Genomic DNA, 17,755 nt, shown 5'->3' with positions numbered 1-17,755 from the left:
ATTGGTCAAAACAAAACCCACACATCCCCACTCTTTCACCCCCCCCCTTCCCGTTCCAAATCGAAAGAAGAAGCGCCATCTATGATGAAATCGAAAATGAGATGCACGGAAGTAAAAGAGAAAATATGGCTGAACTGGAAACACTTAATTCTGCTAATATAAACTGAAAATGTGAAAAAACATTAATGAAGGTAGTTTTGCGATATATAATTGTCTTATTTGCTGTAATGATTGTATAGGAATACTGCAAATTGGTGGCAAAATTTGTCACGTTTGCCAAATATTATAATTTGCTCTATTGATTTTCTGACTTAAAAGATGGGGTGTGAACCTAGTGTCGTATATTCTTTTAAGTGTCTGAGATTTACTATCTGTTGGATTATAAATGTGCTTCTAAGCCCAAAAGTAAACTAGATTTATTTGAAAGAGTGTCCTTTGTAAAATAAGAGAGGTGAATCAGAAACCGTTTGGCATTTCTCTTCTTCAGTTCATTTATATCTCAATATCTGTAATTGTTGTTTCATAGAAATGAGTAATACTTGAAATGTAGGCCTTCCTTGTGTACAATATAATTTGCTTATGAAGTTAAGAAGGAATGTAAGCTATTCTCCATATAGCAAAATTTAATGGCCAAAATGTTAGTTTGTCTGAACGACAAGATTTCTCTATGTAGCCAAATAAATAGTCATTCGTGGAAAAAAACCTGATAACTTTATTTTAACATGCTGTTTTGTCCATTAATTCAAGTGCAAATTATTAAGGTATTGCAGTTTTCATTTACTATATACATTCTACAGTGAGACTATATTGCTGTGAGCGCAGCATATCATTAAATACACCCAGAAATTAAGTGTATATGTATCATCATGATCATTACATATTCACAAATTAGGGTGGTTTAACTAATTGGGTGCAGAATTCAATAAACAAAATACAATTTTTTCTTCTGAAAAAAAAAAACAATGAAGAAAACATGGTTAATCATTTAGTTGCATCTTTGAATGCCATTGTCATTGAAGGATTCATATATAGATTTGATAAAGTGTTCAATGCAGCGTTCTTTCCTCTAACTTGTTTAAAATTATTGGGGCACCAGAGTTTACTTTGGCATTGTAGATTTGGTGTCGTCTGAGTTTTTAAAAACTTCTCGGAGAATAAACTATGAGCATTAGAATGTTTTATTATGCCCCCCTTCGAAGAAGGGAGGGCATATTGCTTTGCTGCTGTCTGTCGGTCGGTCGGTCCACCAACAGTTTCCGTTCATTTTCTTTGCAAAGGATGAACATATTCAAATGAAATTTGGTATAAAGGTTTATCATGATAATGTCTAGGTCAATTTTGATATTGGGTACGATTGAGCAATTTTCGACACAGTTATGGCCCTTGGACTTAGAAAAATTTGAGTTATTTGCAGTTTCCGCTCATTTTCTTCGCACAGGATAAACATATTGAAATGAAATTTGGTATACAGGTTTATCATGATAATATCTCTGTCAATTTCGATATTAGGTACAATTGAGCAATTTTTGACAGAGTTATGGCCCTTGGACTTAGAAAAATTTGAGTTATTTGCAGTTTCCGCTCATTTTCTTCGCAGAGGGTGCACATATTAATTTGAAATTTAGTATACAGGTTAATCTAAATAATATCTAGGTCAAGTTTGATTTTGGATATGATAGAGCAATTTCCGACAGAGTTATGCCCCTTGGACTTAGAAAAATTCCAAATGTTTGCAGTTTAATTATGTTCATTTTCTTTGTGGATATTTCCAAGGGAGGGGGGCATAGGTGTTTCACAAACATCTCTTGTTTATCTTTGTGGTGCATGAAGTTCTTAAAATACAGTTTTCCTTGTTCTCATGAGAATGGGAAATTGGAAGCCATATGCTATTTACATGGAATTTGTGGGTATGATTCTAATGACAAAAAAAAAATCAGTAGGTCAAAGGGAGCAGTAATTCGAATTTTCTTTTTGTCCAGGAGTTGTTGTTACATGTAGAGCTCACATTGCTTACTGTGCTAGCCTGTGCTGCTTGTGCTTGCCTGTGCTGCGGTCGCTATTGCTGAAGTTCTTAATGCATTAATTAGGAAATTTTAATTAAGGTCCCTCCATGTTTACAATGGATACAGAAGAAGTTTAGTTTGAGATGACTTTAATACAAGGTTTGAATTGTTTAACTTCAATGAAGTAGCTAGTGTACACATGTGCAGATGCATTAAAAAACAATTCCTGTTTAAAACAAAACAATTAAGGCTCCAAGGAAAATATAATCTTTCAGAGCATACTTTACTATTTAGATCTGTTTTGAAATGCTTAAAATTTATAAGACATGTTCTAAAGAATAAACTGTATTAAACAAATGTATAATTTCATTAGGGACTTTTAATTTTATTGCTATTACATGTTTTAGGATATTACTGTGATTGCAATGTACAGGGTATAATTGATTATGCATGTTAACTATTATTCAAAATTGATTGATTAGACAAGATAAAATAATAACACTTAATACACACTTAAAGCAAGGATATTAGGACATCTTTTTAGGTTGCCATTCTTATTTTTTAAAAATTTACTTCAAATATCAGTTCTAAGATATGTGTTTTTCTTTTCCATGACAATAAAAGTTCAAAAATGCTTTCTATTTGTCCATGAAATATGTTTCAACTTTAATGTAAAGTCTAGCCTGAAGACTCCCAGACTTATAAATACTAAAAATGTATTTTATTAGAAAACCCCCCATCCTTCCTTACCAGTATAAAATTCATTTGGAGAAAAAGTTTAGATAAGTTTTACATATATACATGTATATATATACATGTAATGTGTATAAGGAAACAATATAATGACACTCTAATTTCAAGTAAAATGTACTAGTTTAGGATAATAAATAGCAATTTTTAATTATATTTCCTGTTGATATTAAGGATCTCAGTGGTATGTTTATGAATAAAAATGAATAATGTTTCCTCTTCTTGTAGATTACCTGCCATGCAAAGGAAATGATCCGTAGTAGGAACATCCGGATTGAATGGTACCCACACTGATGTCCTTTTTGTAAAGGTGTGATAGTCTCTAACTACAATACTATAGATAGTCTCTAACAACAATACTATAGATGATTTCAAACCTGCAGCAAGCTAGTTGGAACTTGTCCTATTTTTGTTCAGTACTTTTGATGGTTTGAACATCTTGATGCTTTTTATATTTTAACTTATGCAAGAAATTGGCCCTTCTGTAAGTTACCAGTAGTCAGTCAGTTAATCCATCACTCCTGTTTTTGTCAACCCCCCTCCCTGCCCTTAAACCACCACAGAGAAATTCATAAAACTTTATGTTTAAGAAGGATATGAATTATAATGCATGCATGAATTGTTTACAGCATTCAAATTCAATTCAAATTTTGGGAGGGGTAAGGGGATTTTATATGCCTTTGTTTGATCATGCAAGTTAAACGAAATATACTGGTACTAGCTTATAAAACAGTTTGTAAGTCAAACTCCTTTTATACCTTCGAACATAACTTGTCTTGCATCAGCCCTGAGCATTCTTGTTTTATCACAACTCCTTTCAAACCCCTCAAAAGAATTTCATGAAACTTGTAGTTGATAGAATTAAACATTTGCAGGAAATCCTGATTCCATTACAGTAAAACACGGTTATAGCGAACACGCTTATAATGAATTGACGCTTACAGCGAAGTGAATTCCATTCCCCAAGTCTCCATTTCATGTTGTAAACTTGACGGATATAACGAATTACGCTTATAGCGAAGTTAAATTAGCCGTCCCTGGGACTTCGTTATAAGCGTGTTTTACTGTATTTCCAAAAAAAAATTTTAATTAAGCCTCTTTGCTGAATTTAATGCATGCATCACCATTCATCACTGTTATGTGTTAGTGTAGCAATGTCAAGTAATTTGCTAAAGTAGGGTATTTCTTAGAGCTTGCTCACTTTTTACTTTCAAAATAATCAATAGATGACAAATGTTGGTATAGCAAATAATATAGGGTATCTATATTTTCTGTGATTTTATAGATGAACTACATCAAGAAACTTGGGACTATGGGGCGCTCCTCAGCTGATCAGAGAGACCATGCGCTGGGACTGACCCACCTCAGGAAGCTGTTCGCAGAATTCAGACATCCAACCCGAAAGGCCACTCAGGAGGAGCAGGAATACAAGCTTTACAACATGATCCCTCTCTTTGTCAAGGTACCCTGTCTTTGTTTACAAGATGTGTATTGTTACACATTTTTTTTCTTCTTTTTTTTTACCCCCTCCCCCATCCCTCTCCCATAGGGTCAAGTTCAAGGTCACTGGAAGGAAAAGTCTGGTCTATATCTTTCTTATGGAGAAACATTGGAAGTTCCTACTTCACACAAAGATTTAGACCCAAGGTCATTTGGGCAAGTCATTGGGGGGGGGGGGGGGGGGATCATATGTGAGCTTGCTCACAGTACCTCTGCTGGGTAGTTATTATTGGGGGATGAGTGTTGGGTTATTTTTTTTTGGGGGGGGGGGTAAGGGGGTTAATGGAAATTAAAATATATTATTGAAGAAGTATAACAAACCTTTACAGCTTTTACAGCTATTGTTGAATGTAATGAACACAGTTATTGGGAATTTATTATTCCAATGATGTTTTATTTGCATATCAGCAAATTTTTGTATGATAATTGTGTATTGCAAAATAAAAAATTACAAATTCTTTCATAAAAATAATAATTCAAAATCTGTTATCAAATTGGCATCCTGCTTGTGCAATTATTTCATGTCCTCTCAATCATTTACCAAATATTTTTCTGCAACTTACATCATTGAAAATAATTTAAATATTGTCACTGTTATTGTTTTTTATTTTCATTCAGAACTATAGTTTCTTGTTAGTTAAAATGCATTGAGTCCACACTATAAAAGAGGAGGGGGAAACTGTTCTGGCCATTGATAATATGTATACCACATACATATTGTAAATATTGACATTTGTAGGTATTTGGTGAGGTACCAGCCAGTGAAATGACTGAGAAGTTTGGGGATGTCTTACAATTCTGTAGTCATCTTTCAAAACTGATGGTCACAGAGATACGAAGAAGGGCATCAAACCAAAGCACAGGTCGGTAAAGGATAACATTATATTATATACCCGTATTTACCAGCAATGCACATGCACATGTAAAATTTTATAGTCAATTTTTCTTCTATTACATTGATCAATCAAAACAAAAAAATCATCAAACTCATTTCTTAAGTTAAGAAAAATGGCTATTTTTACAGAAGCAGCCAGCTGTGCCATAGTCACTTTCCTGGAGATGGACTCGTCAGAGACCACCGGCAATGGCTGGATGTTGCTGACCGCCCTCAATCTGTTGTCCTGTGGGAACCAGGCCCTGATCGACTGTATGACCGCTGCCTCCCTCCCCTCTACCCTCGTCAAGTGTCTCTACCTGTTCTTTGATCTGCCCGAAATCGAGGACCCAGACAAATGTAATCCGAACTCAGAATTTACTGCTGAGGAGAGGCGGGCATTGCTGCAAAAAATTTGGGTTCAGGTATGCTCTTTTATGTTATTTTTGCTTTACAGTGTTCATTACTGATTCATTTGAAGAAAAAATTCAAAAGCTTGAATTTACTTATTTACAAATTCAAGTCAGGTTGGAACAGTTTACCCTCAATATATGAACTATGAACCATTAATAAATAAAATCATGAATTGTTTTAATCTAGTTTATAAGCAATATTTTGGCTGTAAAATTTAAATTTAATATTCTTTTACCATGTACAGGTTTGTGCTCTTAATTGTTCACAATTCATGTTGATTGACACGTTTCAGGAGCAAGTCATAGTTTCATAGACTAAGACTAAGAAGTCTTACATGTATATGATAATTCTCAAAGCCAAACAAATAGCATGTTACATATATACAGAAATTGAATTTCATTAATGTGAACTCTCTGGTTTGAGTCAGGCTGTTGAGACAATACCATAAAAAATATACATATAGATAAAAAATATTGAGATTTTGACTGAACAGCCATTCTCCAGAAATGGTTCCAAATATGGGATTGCTTTCAGTGAAAAATGAACTTTTGATATTCGTGTTTTAATTGTAATAATATTGAAGTACAACTATTCGCCGATATAATTGTGAAATTTGACTCACCAAAATTTCTTCGTTCACGAAATATTTGATTTTGAAGACCATATTAAAAACCCTGTTACGGAAGTCAGAAGTGAATTAATGCAACTATTCCTCGGCCTGTACAATAACAGTAAACATCACTAGCCACTTTGTTTGATATCATATTGAATACGAATGACATATTTGACAGAATCATGAAGAATTTAAATTTAAGGGGAACATATTTTCAAAAATATCTTTATTTTAAGAAAATCTTTATTTTCAATAATAAAAAAGAAAATAATGCATCATCTTTCATTCAAATTCAAATGTAAACTAGGAACAATTTCATATGTTCAATGATTTTAATTAAAATATTGAAACAACAGAACATTAATATAGAGATGTTGAGAAATTGTACATCACAAATTGATGTCAGAAGGATTTTTAAAGATAATGACCCAAAGTTACGGAAGTTAGCAAATGACCTTTTTCATGGAGAATTATTTTTTCCAATACATTTTACAACCAAATATTAGAGAATAAAAATCAAATACAGGTTATTCATTGTAGAAAATACATTTTTAACTTAATAATCACGCTTTTTATAAAATTTCTTTCCTTTAATTAGTATGTAATCAACGTTACATAGATTTAAAAATGTTGACATGAAATATCTGTCTAAAATAGTGAAATACCTAATTGTATTAAAATTGCATGCTCTGATTGATGTCCCAAACACAATTATGAAATATACCGGTAAAAAGTTAAACATATAAATCAGTTGTCTTTTTATATTTGATAAAAAGCTTGGATGGTTCGTTACGGATGTCAGAAATTATCATTTCACAAATATCTACTCCTATGATGTTTTAAATAGTCATGAAATTTAAAGGTTATATCTTCCTAAACTTCCTTTTTTATGTGGAGGAAGTGGGGTCTTATCCCCTTTAAATATGGGTTGACTGAATCCACATCTCACCTTTTTCGGATTTTCACTTATGTTTCTCCATGTTTGCCTGCTTTGCATTAATGTATATACGCATTTAATGCATTAATGCATATATATACATATGTATATGTATTGTTACTAATAAGTCAACTAAATAAGGTCTGTTTTTCGCAAGTATATATAAACTCTTACTAGTTTTAGTTTCGGGTATTAGTTCTTTAAAATACTGACATCCGTAACTAATCATGTTTTAAAAAAAATCATGAACAGAGTATTTATCAAATATTCTGATCCGGGAATAATACCATTTCGATATAAACATGCATGCATATTAATACAACGTTGAAAAGCCAAATATATTTTGGTCACCTGATATTTTTTTTTATCAAATCACATGTTGTAGAAAACAATAAGCTTGATGCACTATATTTCAATAGAGTAAACTTTAAATAGCATATTATGCTAATATTACATAAAAAATGACCACTTTGTTGATTTTAAAACATAAGAATAGATTATCCGTCGTGGAAAATATACATAAGAAGCACTGGAATGAACAGATGCCAAATCTGTTTTTCCCCCTGATATCCGTAACGCTGCAGCAAATATTTAGAAAATATTGTCAAATGATAAATTGTCTTAGGTGAATTGGTTTTAATCTGCAACTGATATATCTCTTGCAAATAAAAATAAACTAAAACAGATAAACCACACATAATGATTCATAATTTTTCGATAGTTTAGTACACTCTCATCATATTTTTCTTAAAAATGCACTTTGTATCAAAATATTAATTGCTTCAGTTAAGAATATCAAAGTTCCTTTACTTTCTAAACTCATGTTCTGTTTCGCTGAACAATCCAAATTATTATCGATGGAAAATCGAGCCATATATCACTGATTGAAAATACTGTTACGGATGTCATACGTTACGCTGGTCAGGGGTTTTAGTAAATTTTCCTCTCACTGTACCATGCTATTACATTATTTTTCTACAGATGATGATAGATAGCTTTGGAACACTGTGTTCTCCAAAGGCATCATGAATAAGTTTTTCAAATGCCATGAATTTAGTTGAAAATGGCGTTACGGAAGTCAGGCCTTGAAATGCGTCAAACTCAATTTTCAATTTTATAATCGATGATGAAAAAATCACATAGATTTTCGACTGTAAATTGTATATATTTTTCTTTTAATATGCCTATGACATTCAATTACTATAATATCAATAGATATTGTTTTGAATATCATCGCTTACTTTTAAGTCAAACACGTGTTACGGAAATCAGGACTGTTTCAGCGACAATATATAAATCGGGGGGGAAAAAAAGAAAGAAAAGATTTTTATCAACAGGTGTTTACTGACAAAACACGCTATGTGATCCTGAAATAAAAAATGAGTTTTAATTGTCTCTTTCATCACCGTAATGCTATTTAGTATTGTAGTAAAATTGAAATATTCACGTGCGACATGCTGAAAAATACACAAACCGATTTTTTATTGAAATAATTTGACATCATTTGACACTTCAAATGCATATTGTTTGGTATCAAAATTTGTAATTTTTACTGTAGATATCTCCTGAGAAAAGTATCAGCCAAATACATTAAACGGCAAATAATAATTTTGTGATGAATGCTGGCGACAACATTATATCATAATTGGAACCATTTCTGGAGAATGGCTGTGAAGTAATAAAGGTTTTTGTAAGATTTCAACATGTGCCGGGTAGTTTAAATCAAACTGTTATATTAACATATAAAGGTTCATGGGCACATGTAGATTAAAACCCTTATTTCTTGCTTGCTTTTTGTCCCTATGATCTTACTGGATTTGATTTTTGGTTTTTTCAGATTTTGGTTCACTTATGCAAGCACACATCTCCGGCGGAGGAACTGGCGCGGAAAGACGACCTTAGTCTGCTGTTTAGTGCCATCACCAGCTGGTGCCCACCCCATAATGCAATATGGAGGAAGTGTGCGGCAGAAATACTGATGACACTCTCAAGACATGGACTGACTCCCACCGTTGTCAGATACATACATGGTAAGGTTTAAAATTTGTTGAACTACAATTTTAATCTGTTTTGATTTTATTTTTTGAAAATATTCATAAACATGGAGCTTTGTACATGTATATTTCATTTTGTATTGTTTTGAACTTTATTATTTCTTACCAGTTTTGATGTGTTACAGACTGTCTAAGAACATATGCCAAGCAGTAAAATTTTGAAGTCAACAAGTGACTTTTTGATTAAAAAAACAAACAAAACCTAAAGCATCAGTTTAGCTTAAGGCAAAACTGATCATTGATAAATGTATATTAGAAGACTTCATTGATATACACTGTACCGGTACTTATAATTTGAAAAGATTAAGAAGGTAATTACATGTAAATCTTCCAAAGATTGGATCCTAGCTACCGGTACATCAAAATCTATTCTTTTACTCCATTGCTTTAGATAAGGGCTGTGTGCGACACTGTATTGAGAACATGCAGAGGATTCAGGAGTTGTCCCCCCTGGAGCTGGTGGACATGTTTGTGACGGTGTTCTGTTTCCTGAAGGACTCCAGTGAGGTCTCCCACGTCCTCCTGGACGACTTCAAGACCTGCCAGGGCTACGTGTTCCTCTCAGACTTTTTATTGAGGTGAGGCAAACATAGCATCAAACTTGTATAATTCATATTTTTGCAATTGGCCTAAAAAAATAAAGAGACAAATTAAGAGTCTTGATCTACTTGCAAGACTTTTACCCCATCCCCCACGTCATCCCCTATCTGCCCCTTTGCCCATGTATCCCATTGCTGAGATCTGGTCTCAGTAACATTAATTTCCAAGATTCCTGATGTTTCCCCAAAATTGGTTTCTTTTTAGCCCATATCCATTGCTGTAAGTTTTGTAAAGGCCAGCTTCAGTTTATCTCCGTGCTTACTTCAGTTCATCTGTGTACACTAATCTTCATTGTATAAATTATGCTACCATGTATCAAACAGATTGGAGAGGGATGATGGAGAGGAGTCTCAGCAGGCCCTCAGGAACCTGGTGCTGTTAATGGGCACACTGACCACCTCGGGCCACTCGGAGATCAAGCCAAGCCAGGCCTGCTCCAGCTCCCTCTTCAAAATGCCGGGCTTCACAGTTCCACAGCCTGTGGGCAAAGGTCAGTAGACATTTTGACAGTTGCTCAGATATTTACAGGTGCTCTTTTTAACTCTATAGATGTTTTTTTTTCTTGACTGTTTATAATTGCTCCAATATTTACTCCCTTTTTTAACACCTACATGTAAGTGTATTTTTCTTTGAACTAGCAGGATGCAGTTAAAATTGTCATTTTTGGGGCTTAAAATTATGAAACAAGTTTGTAGCCATGTGAGTTACAAAGATAAAAGAATAAGCTCTCAAAGTCTGTTCATGCAGTCTTTCTTTTGTATTTTCTACAGAAATGCAAGTTAATGCAAGCCCCAGTTCCAGTTGAGTTATCACTTTTTTAAGTATTTTTGGTAACAGGGTGACTAAACTGGGAACAATGCATGATGTACATGTATATACAATGTACATGTCTCTGTCTGTTTAGTATACATGTCCTGTCTGGCAAGCTCTTATGTGTACATGTATCAGCATATTTACCTAGTTGGACATCATGGTTAATGTGAATTATGAACATTGGAAAAAAAGTGTATGAAGGGTTGAAATTTGCAACTCTACTTTAATATACAGTATCTTTATGTAATCAACTCTTAGATGATCATCGTCTGTTAACATTATAAATTCATGTTTGTCATATGTGCAGCAGGTAAAAGGTCCAAGGCAATCTTTTCAATTGTTTCTTACAAGCTTATGGAAAAGAATAGTATTTAGCTGTATATAACTTTGTGTATTTGTAAGTTGCTGTATAAGGATGACATACATGTATGTGTAAATGTAACAAATGTTGATGGCATACCCTTATAATTTATCTCTACTAAATTGTGGAAAGGGAAGTTAATTGTAAATACATATGTATATGTACTTGGACTTTGATAAAACATGTTTAATACAGAGTGACATTACAAAAGCCAGACACTGTAGTGCTTTTATATGATTGTAGGTGTGAGTGTCAGAAACATCCAAGCATTTCAAGTATTACAGTCAGTTTTTCTAAAGGTAACATTGCATCACAGCTTTTGCTGTATTTACATGTATCAATATAATGATGAAAACCACACCAACAACTGTAGCAATCAGAATCTTCCTCTGAGATATTAAATTTACAAATAAATTCTGACTTATATTAAGAAAGTGTTCCTATTACAGTTAATAATTTGTGTCTTGATTTTATGGTAAATGTAAACATGCTGATGGTTATTTATAATGCTGCATGGTTATAGGCCAGCACCAGTGTGTTGTGTACAGTCATTTTGGACGTCATCAGTAGTATCTACCACCAGGACAATGCCAACTACTTCATCCTGGAACCACAGAACACCCTGTCCCAGTTCTCCGAGAAAATCTACACCAAACCTGATGATGTACAGGTAAGGAGACAGAAGTGGACACGTACCCCTATACATGTCATGTACATGACCTACATAGTTCTCTGATACACATGCTTTACATGACCAAGGCAGAGTAGTACTAGCTCCCATACATGTGCTTTATATGATCTAAATAGATTTGCTTATCTGCTTAAGTATGAATTTAATTCAGAACAATTGAAAATTGATGAATGTTCTATGATAATCTTAATATGATACATGTTTGAATCCAAAATTTTAACTGATTTACATACATATTAAAAAAAAAAAATGGAGATATTGTTCGCATATTTGATATGTTTTTAAAATTTTGACGACATGTTTCTTTTTTGTAGGAAAAGTTCTTCGAGATCTTGGAGTTTGTTATTTTTGACCTGAACTTCGTTCCATACAAAGAGTTGATCAGTATCAGTATTCTCATCAAATCTAACCAGTAAGTTTTGTACTGTTCTGAAATAACATTTCTTAAATAGTACATGTATGTAAGTTTTGAAAATATACATGTAATAAGGGTGATGGGCACTTTGCCAAAATGTACCTTTCACAGGAATTCGATTTTGCTCCATGAAGGTGATTCGCTTATTAAATATTTATTTTTCTTTATTATCTTAGTTCAGCTTCTTGTACAGTGCTTTGTTTCAAGACCCTTCATCGAATTCTCCAGTTCCATCCCTTGTTCAAAGACGTTTTCCGAGAAGTCGGAATGTTAGAGGTCATTGTTACTTGTCTCCGTAGATACGCTGCTCTGTTTGAGCCAAACGAAGGTAAATTAATTATCATAATAACAGTCATGGAAGGTTGTTTTTATGTGGCTTTAAAAAAGTGGTAGATGTGAAACTATATATGTTATACATGTTTATGAAATGAAGAAAAAATATTTTTAATGGTGAGAAAGTAACAATTTGTCCATACAGTAGAACTGTATCTGCTGTTGTTTATCGCAGAATCGGAAATGAAACCAATTTCACAGGAACAGAGGGAGATAGGGTGTCTAGTGATGGACTGTCTGACTCTACTCCTCTCATCCAACCACAGCAATGCTAGTGAGTCTTCTGTAAAATTGACTAGGGACGTCAGTCGAATGTTAGATCTTGATAACTTCTTAGTTAATTTTAAAAGAGTATTATATAATGTCTAAAAATACAGTTTTGTGACCTATTGCTTGTTTATCATTTCAACAAGTAGATGTAAACACTATTTGCTATCATAAAAAGGTTGTAAAAATGTGTTACTTAGTATTTTTCTGATTTATGAAATCAACACATATACATGTACAGTGTACCTGTTAGTACAATTACTTGTAATTATAACTGTTCAGCTGGTTTTAAGTTAATTCTTGATGTTTTACAGATGTGTTCCGGGAATGTGGGGGAGCCCGCTGTGTCCACGCTATGGTTCAGCACCCAGACTGCAGGCAGCAGGCCCTCAGCATCATACAACAGCTGATCCTGTCCCCCCAGGGGGATGACGACATGGCCACACTGCTGGGACTCATGCACACCTCCCCCGTCCGGTCTCTACAACTCAAAACTCACATACTCAAGGTCAGGCTCATTATCTAACTTTTGACAAAACTCACTCAATGTCAGGCTCATTATATAACTCTTGACAGAACTCACATACACATGGTCAGGTTTGATATCTGACTCTTAACAAAACTTGGTTACTCAAGGTCAGGCCTGACATCTACCTCGTAACAAAACTCACATACTCAATGTCAACCTTGATATCTACACTGTACCTCATAAAAAAATTCACATATTGAAGGTCAGCCTCGATATCTACCTCATAACAAAATTCACATATTCGAAATGAGCCTTGATATCTACATGTGTACCTCATAACAAAATTCACATACTCAAGGTCAGACTCAAGATCTTCCTCTTAATATAACATATACTCAAAGTCATTCTTTATATCAACCTCTACTCATAACAAAACTCACATACCCATGGCCAGGCTCAATATCTACCTCTTTTAAAAAGTTAACTACATGCAAGTTTAAGTCAAATATCAATTTTGAAAACTAAACACAGCCTATAGATGTACATTTATGTGATGGTGCTTTTAAAGATATATTATTTATTAATTTATTATTCAGTTATGGTACTATGTCATGATGACCTTATGATAGGATATAAATGTAATTCATAATGATTATACAACATAGTTGCATAACAATTACATGTACCAGTTATATGCTTGTATTGAATTAAGATCCACCTCTGAGGAGTAAGAAGTCATCAATGTGTTTTTCAGGCCCTGCTCTCAGTACTCAGAGAAAGCCATAGGTCCAGAACTGTGTTCAGAAAAGTCAATGGATTTGTCTATGTGATGTCTCTTCTGCTCTCAATGGAGGGCTGTCTCTTAGATCCTCCCAAACTGCCTTGGGATTCAGGTGTGTTAATAAAGCGTTGATAATGTAGCTATTTTGAAAAATCAGATTGTTGCAAATGCTGTCATTGTATTCAAGACAGTTGCACAGAATTTACATGCAGAAAATAAAACTAGAGATCATTGATGTGTGATCTTTCAGTGGAAAGATCTGCTATTTTGGGCATGCTGAAGACGGTGTTTAGTACCCTGACAGTAGCCATGAGATATGAACCAGCTAATGCCAAATTCTTTGAGACACAGGTAAAATTTTAAATAATTAGAATAAATCAAATCATCCTTTTCATACATGTTCTTTCATTTGATGCAGATTTGAAATTATTATGATGTCTATTTACAAAAGGTCAATATACTGTAACGTGCTAACGCTACACTTTGGTTTGATTTATTCTTCTGACACCAGGTACTTTTACTGGCAAGTACCCAACCCCAAATATAAGTAAATGAAATAAAGAGTCTGCTGTAAAGTTTCACAGTTTATTGATACACCAACTATTTCTTACAAGACAGAAAATAAATAAATAGATAGCCTCCTCGAAACAACATTAATTAAATTCCTGCCCTTTTTATTCACTGAAATACCCAAATAACTCCAGTAAATTTACAACAACTTTAATGTTAAATAGTCTGATTCAGAAAAATTCTGAATATGTGACTTAGGCCTAACTAAAATTACCTATCCTGCTTTATTAAAATATAAGCACTGATAAAAATTCCCACAAAAGAAGTTAATAAGGTCTGATTCAGATATTAATCTGAAAATGTGACCTTAATTAATTATAATTCACTAATTAACTTAAAATTAATTGATCTGATTTCCAAATTATGGAAATATATGATCAAAACCTAATCTCTTAAACCCAATTAAATTTCCAATGAGATAAATTACTTACATCTTAAAACCCCCAAAATTGCAGACTAACTAAAATTAACGGATTCGCGCTATATATACCCCGTTCATATCCGTTAAACCTTATCACTTCTAAAATTCGTCTACTAAAGACAGATTTTGATAACAGTAAACGGAATACATCCCAAATAACATAGTTCTATGAATAAAAATCACAAACAATTAAAGTTAAACTTTTTAAACACTACTTTTCATTCAACATATCAAGTATCAATATAAAAATACGATTTTGTTTACTTACGATGTCAATTTCAATGGAATTCACCGGGTATGAATATTTATGAGGGTGAACTCTAAAATAGGAAGTTTGACCCGGAAGTAGAGGTCAACTTCGGAAAAGCAAAACAGAAATGCATACATGTGCAAGAAAAACAAGTGAAATACTCAATAAAGAGGAACTACAGAATCAAGAGGATAAAGATACAAATAGATAATGATATTACAGCTCCGTAAGTACTAAATAGCCTTTTAAAAACAAACACATAGGCTGTAAACGTATAACATAATATGATTTCGAATTTCCTCTGTTCTGAAACACGGTAACAATTTATAACAATATGAATAATGCATAAATAACAAGTGAGTTTCTACCAACCCTTAAATATAAGATTCAACTCTTCTAGATCACATATGACATTATAATCATTTTATAAACACTATTCACACAAATTCACATGACAAAAGATACAGGAGGAGGGGAAGTGTCAAAACACATATTTTGACCTACATGTATTCAAAGATAAGAACCAAAACTCTACATTATCCCCCTCTTAAGTTTCCAGTGTCCTCACGGAAACTTAATAAAATTCAAATACACAAAATCAAAATTTAAATACAACTATAAGTAAATAATTCATTCAAATAAATAGTCCTTCACTTTCTCCATCCTCTTCGCCTAGGAGGTGTCCATCTCCTGGGTGGTGTCCTTGGTCTGTTTGGTACTGGTTCCCTTGGTCTTGGTGATCTTGACCTTCTCTTGTTGACAGGTTCTTCTTTGTCCAATTGTCTAGTATCCTTCATTTCTTGTAGTATTGTTGTTTGGCGCTTCATCTCCCCCATCATGTGATGCAATACATCATGTATCATAAATAGGTGATTGTTCATGGTATCTACCTTCTTTATCAGGGTTTCCTTTAACTGTGACTGTTGTGAATCTTTCTTTTCTTTTACTTGATCTTCCTCCTCCTCACTCTCGCTGTCACTTGTGCCACTGTCAGAGCTGCTGCTACTGCTGGAATCTCGCCTCTTTCTCTTCTTCTGGTCTCTTTTCTCACCTTTGTTTCCTTCAATAATCTTTGCCTCACCTCCCTTCTCTACATTTTCCTCTTTCCTCTCTTCTCTCTTTTCCTCTTTTCCTTTCCCCTTTCCAGCACCTATTCCTCCATGGATGCGCAAGTGGCCTGCAGACTTTGGGGGGGAATCATACCCTAAAATCTTGTCAAGAAAATCAAGATTTGGTTCACAGCTGAGGAAGTCATCTATTATAGGAATGGCAGCTGCTCCTATGGACTCAGTAGCTAACAGGGGCTCTGGTGTATTCAGGACATCCTTAGCTGGCTCGACATCGACCACAGGGTATGATGGAGGGGTATTCCTTGGTGGGGATGCTAAGTCGGGGACGACAGTTGTCCGTCTTAACCGGCTGGCCCACAGATCATGAGACTCCTTCCTTCCCATCTTTGCAAAGTGATTTCCCTCCACCAATAGTATGGGATCTTTATTTTCATGTAAGTAGCTCCTCCCATTATCTGCCAGACCCTTTGCAGCCTCAGTATGCTTCGCATAGTGTGTTACATGATCGACTAGTTTCTTCCTCTCTGTTGCTATAAAATGGCAGAGGCTACAGTAGAAGGGCGCACTGTCAAGGGGGATGTGGTACTTGTAGATGTGCGGTATCACATGTCTCTTCTCTCCCTGATACTGGTCACACAGAAGACATTGGTAGGCCCTTCCTCGTCTAAGGATTTCTTTCTCCAAATCTGCCATCTGTTGGTAAAGTACACACACAAATAATAAGAAACTTAATAAATTCTAAAGAGCCACCCCCCAACCATATAAAACCCTCAAATCTGCCCTGATATCTATCTTTATAAAACTTCTGTTTTGAGGAGACTGTACAATCATCAGTATTGTGACTTAAAATCGACATGGTATCTTCAGCTTCTTTAATAACTTCTTCACCCATTCTGGTTTGTCTTCTCCTTCATACTTCTTCAGCTTGTTATGGTGAACAACGCGAGACTCGTTCGGACCCAAGTGAATGTTGAATATCAAATCGTTAAATTTCCGCGTAATTACAAACGGACCGAGATAAGTTGGTTGTAGTTTCTGACATACTCCTATCCTTCTGTTCTCATTTAAGTACCAAACCAATTGTCCTTCATCATAACAATGTTGCCATGTTTTTATGTCATAAGTTTCCCTCTGATGTTGTGCAGCTTTGCTCAAATGTTTCCTCGCAATTTCATGAGCTTTACACATGCGTTGTCTCAAGCTTTCAACGTAGTCCCCATAATTGAACAATATTCCTCCTGAAGTTGTGTTTCCTAATGCTAAATCCGCTGGTAATCTGGTCTCTCTCCCTAGCATAAGAAGATTTGGAGTTAGCCCTGTTGAGTCCTGTGGCGTTGCTCTATAGGCTGCTGTAATAAAATGTAGATTTTTGTCCCAATCTGTCTGCTCTCCTTTTAAATAAGATTTCATCATCTGTACTAGTGTCCGGTTGAACCTCTCGGCCAAGCCGTTGCACCTTGGGTTCCGTGGGCTTGTTCTTGACTTCTTTGTTTCCAGTAAATGACAAAATTCCTGAAATAAATGACTTTCAAAACACCTACCTTGGTCTGAGAGAATTGAAAGGGGACA

The 17,755-nt window shown here is 34.4% G+C and overlaps 1 protein-coding gene across 2 annotated transcripts in view; it reads left to right on the top strand.

The window, feature by feature from the left end:
- Nucleotides 1-93: 93 nt before the first annotated feature.
- LOC128164722 (WD repeat and FYVE domain-containing protein 3-like) overlaps nt 94-17,755 on the top strand; it is a 54,073-nt gene continuing 36,411 nt past the window's right edge. For both annotated transcript variants that reach the window (XM_052828716.1, XM_052828715.1), the window contains exons 1-16: nt 94-191; nt 2,982-3,063; nt 4,039-4,215; nt 4,993-5,116; nt 5,278-5,552; nt 8,929-9,121; nt 9,537-9,723; nt 10,069-10,235; nt 11,163-11,218; nt 11,443-11,589; nt 11,925-12,022; nt 12,202-12,353; nt 12,534-12,632; nt 12,940-13,133; nt 13,849-13,987; nt 14,126-14,226. In XM_052828716.1, the coding sequence (XP_052684676.1) occupies nt 4,039-4,215; nt 4,993-5,116; nt 5,278-5,552; nt 8,929-9,121; nt 9,537-9,723; nt 10,069-10,235; nt 11,163-11,218; nt 11,443-11,589; nt 11,925-12,022; nt 12,202-12,353; nt 12,534-12,632; nt 12,940-13,133; nt 13,849-13,987; nt 14,126-14,226 (2,109 nt within the window). In that variant the 5' untranslated portion in view covers nt 94-191; nt 2,982-3,063. The remainder of the gene's footprint in view (nt 192-2,981; nt 3,064-4,038; nt 4,216-4,992; nt 5,117-5,277; nt 5,553-8,928; nt 9,122-9,536; nt 9,724-10,068; nt 10,236-11,162; nt 11,219-11,442; nt 11,590-11,924; nt 12,023-12,201; nt 12,354-12,533; nt 12,633-12,939; nt 13,134-13,848; nt 13,988-14,125; nt 14,227-17,755) is intronic.

The sequence above is a fragment of the Crassostrea angulata genome, chromosome 10, assembly GCF_025612915.1.
Source record: "Crassostrea angulata isolate pt1a10 chromosome 10, ASM2561291v2, whole genome shotgun sequence".
Lineage (NCBI taxonomy): Eukaryota > Metazoa > Mollusca > Bivalvia > Ostreida > Ostreidae > Magallana > Magallana angulata.
Note: the sequence above shows the minus strand (reverse complement) of the source record. Positions and strands in the feature narration are given on the sequence as shown.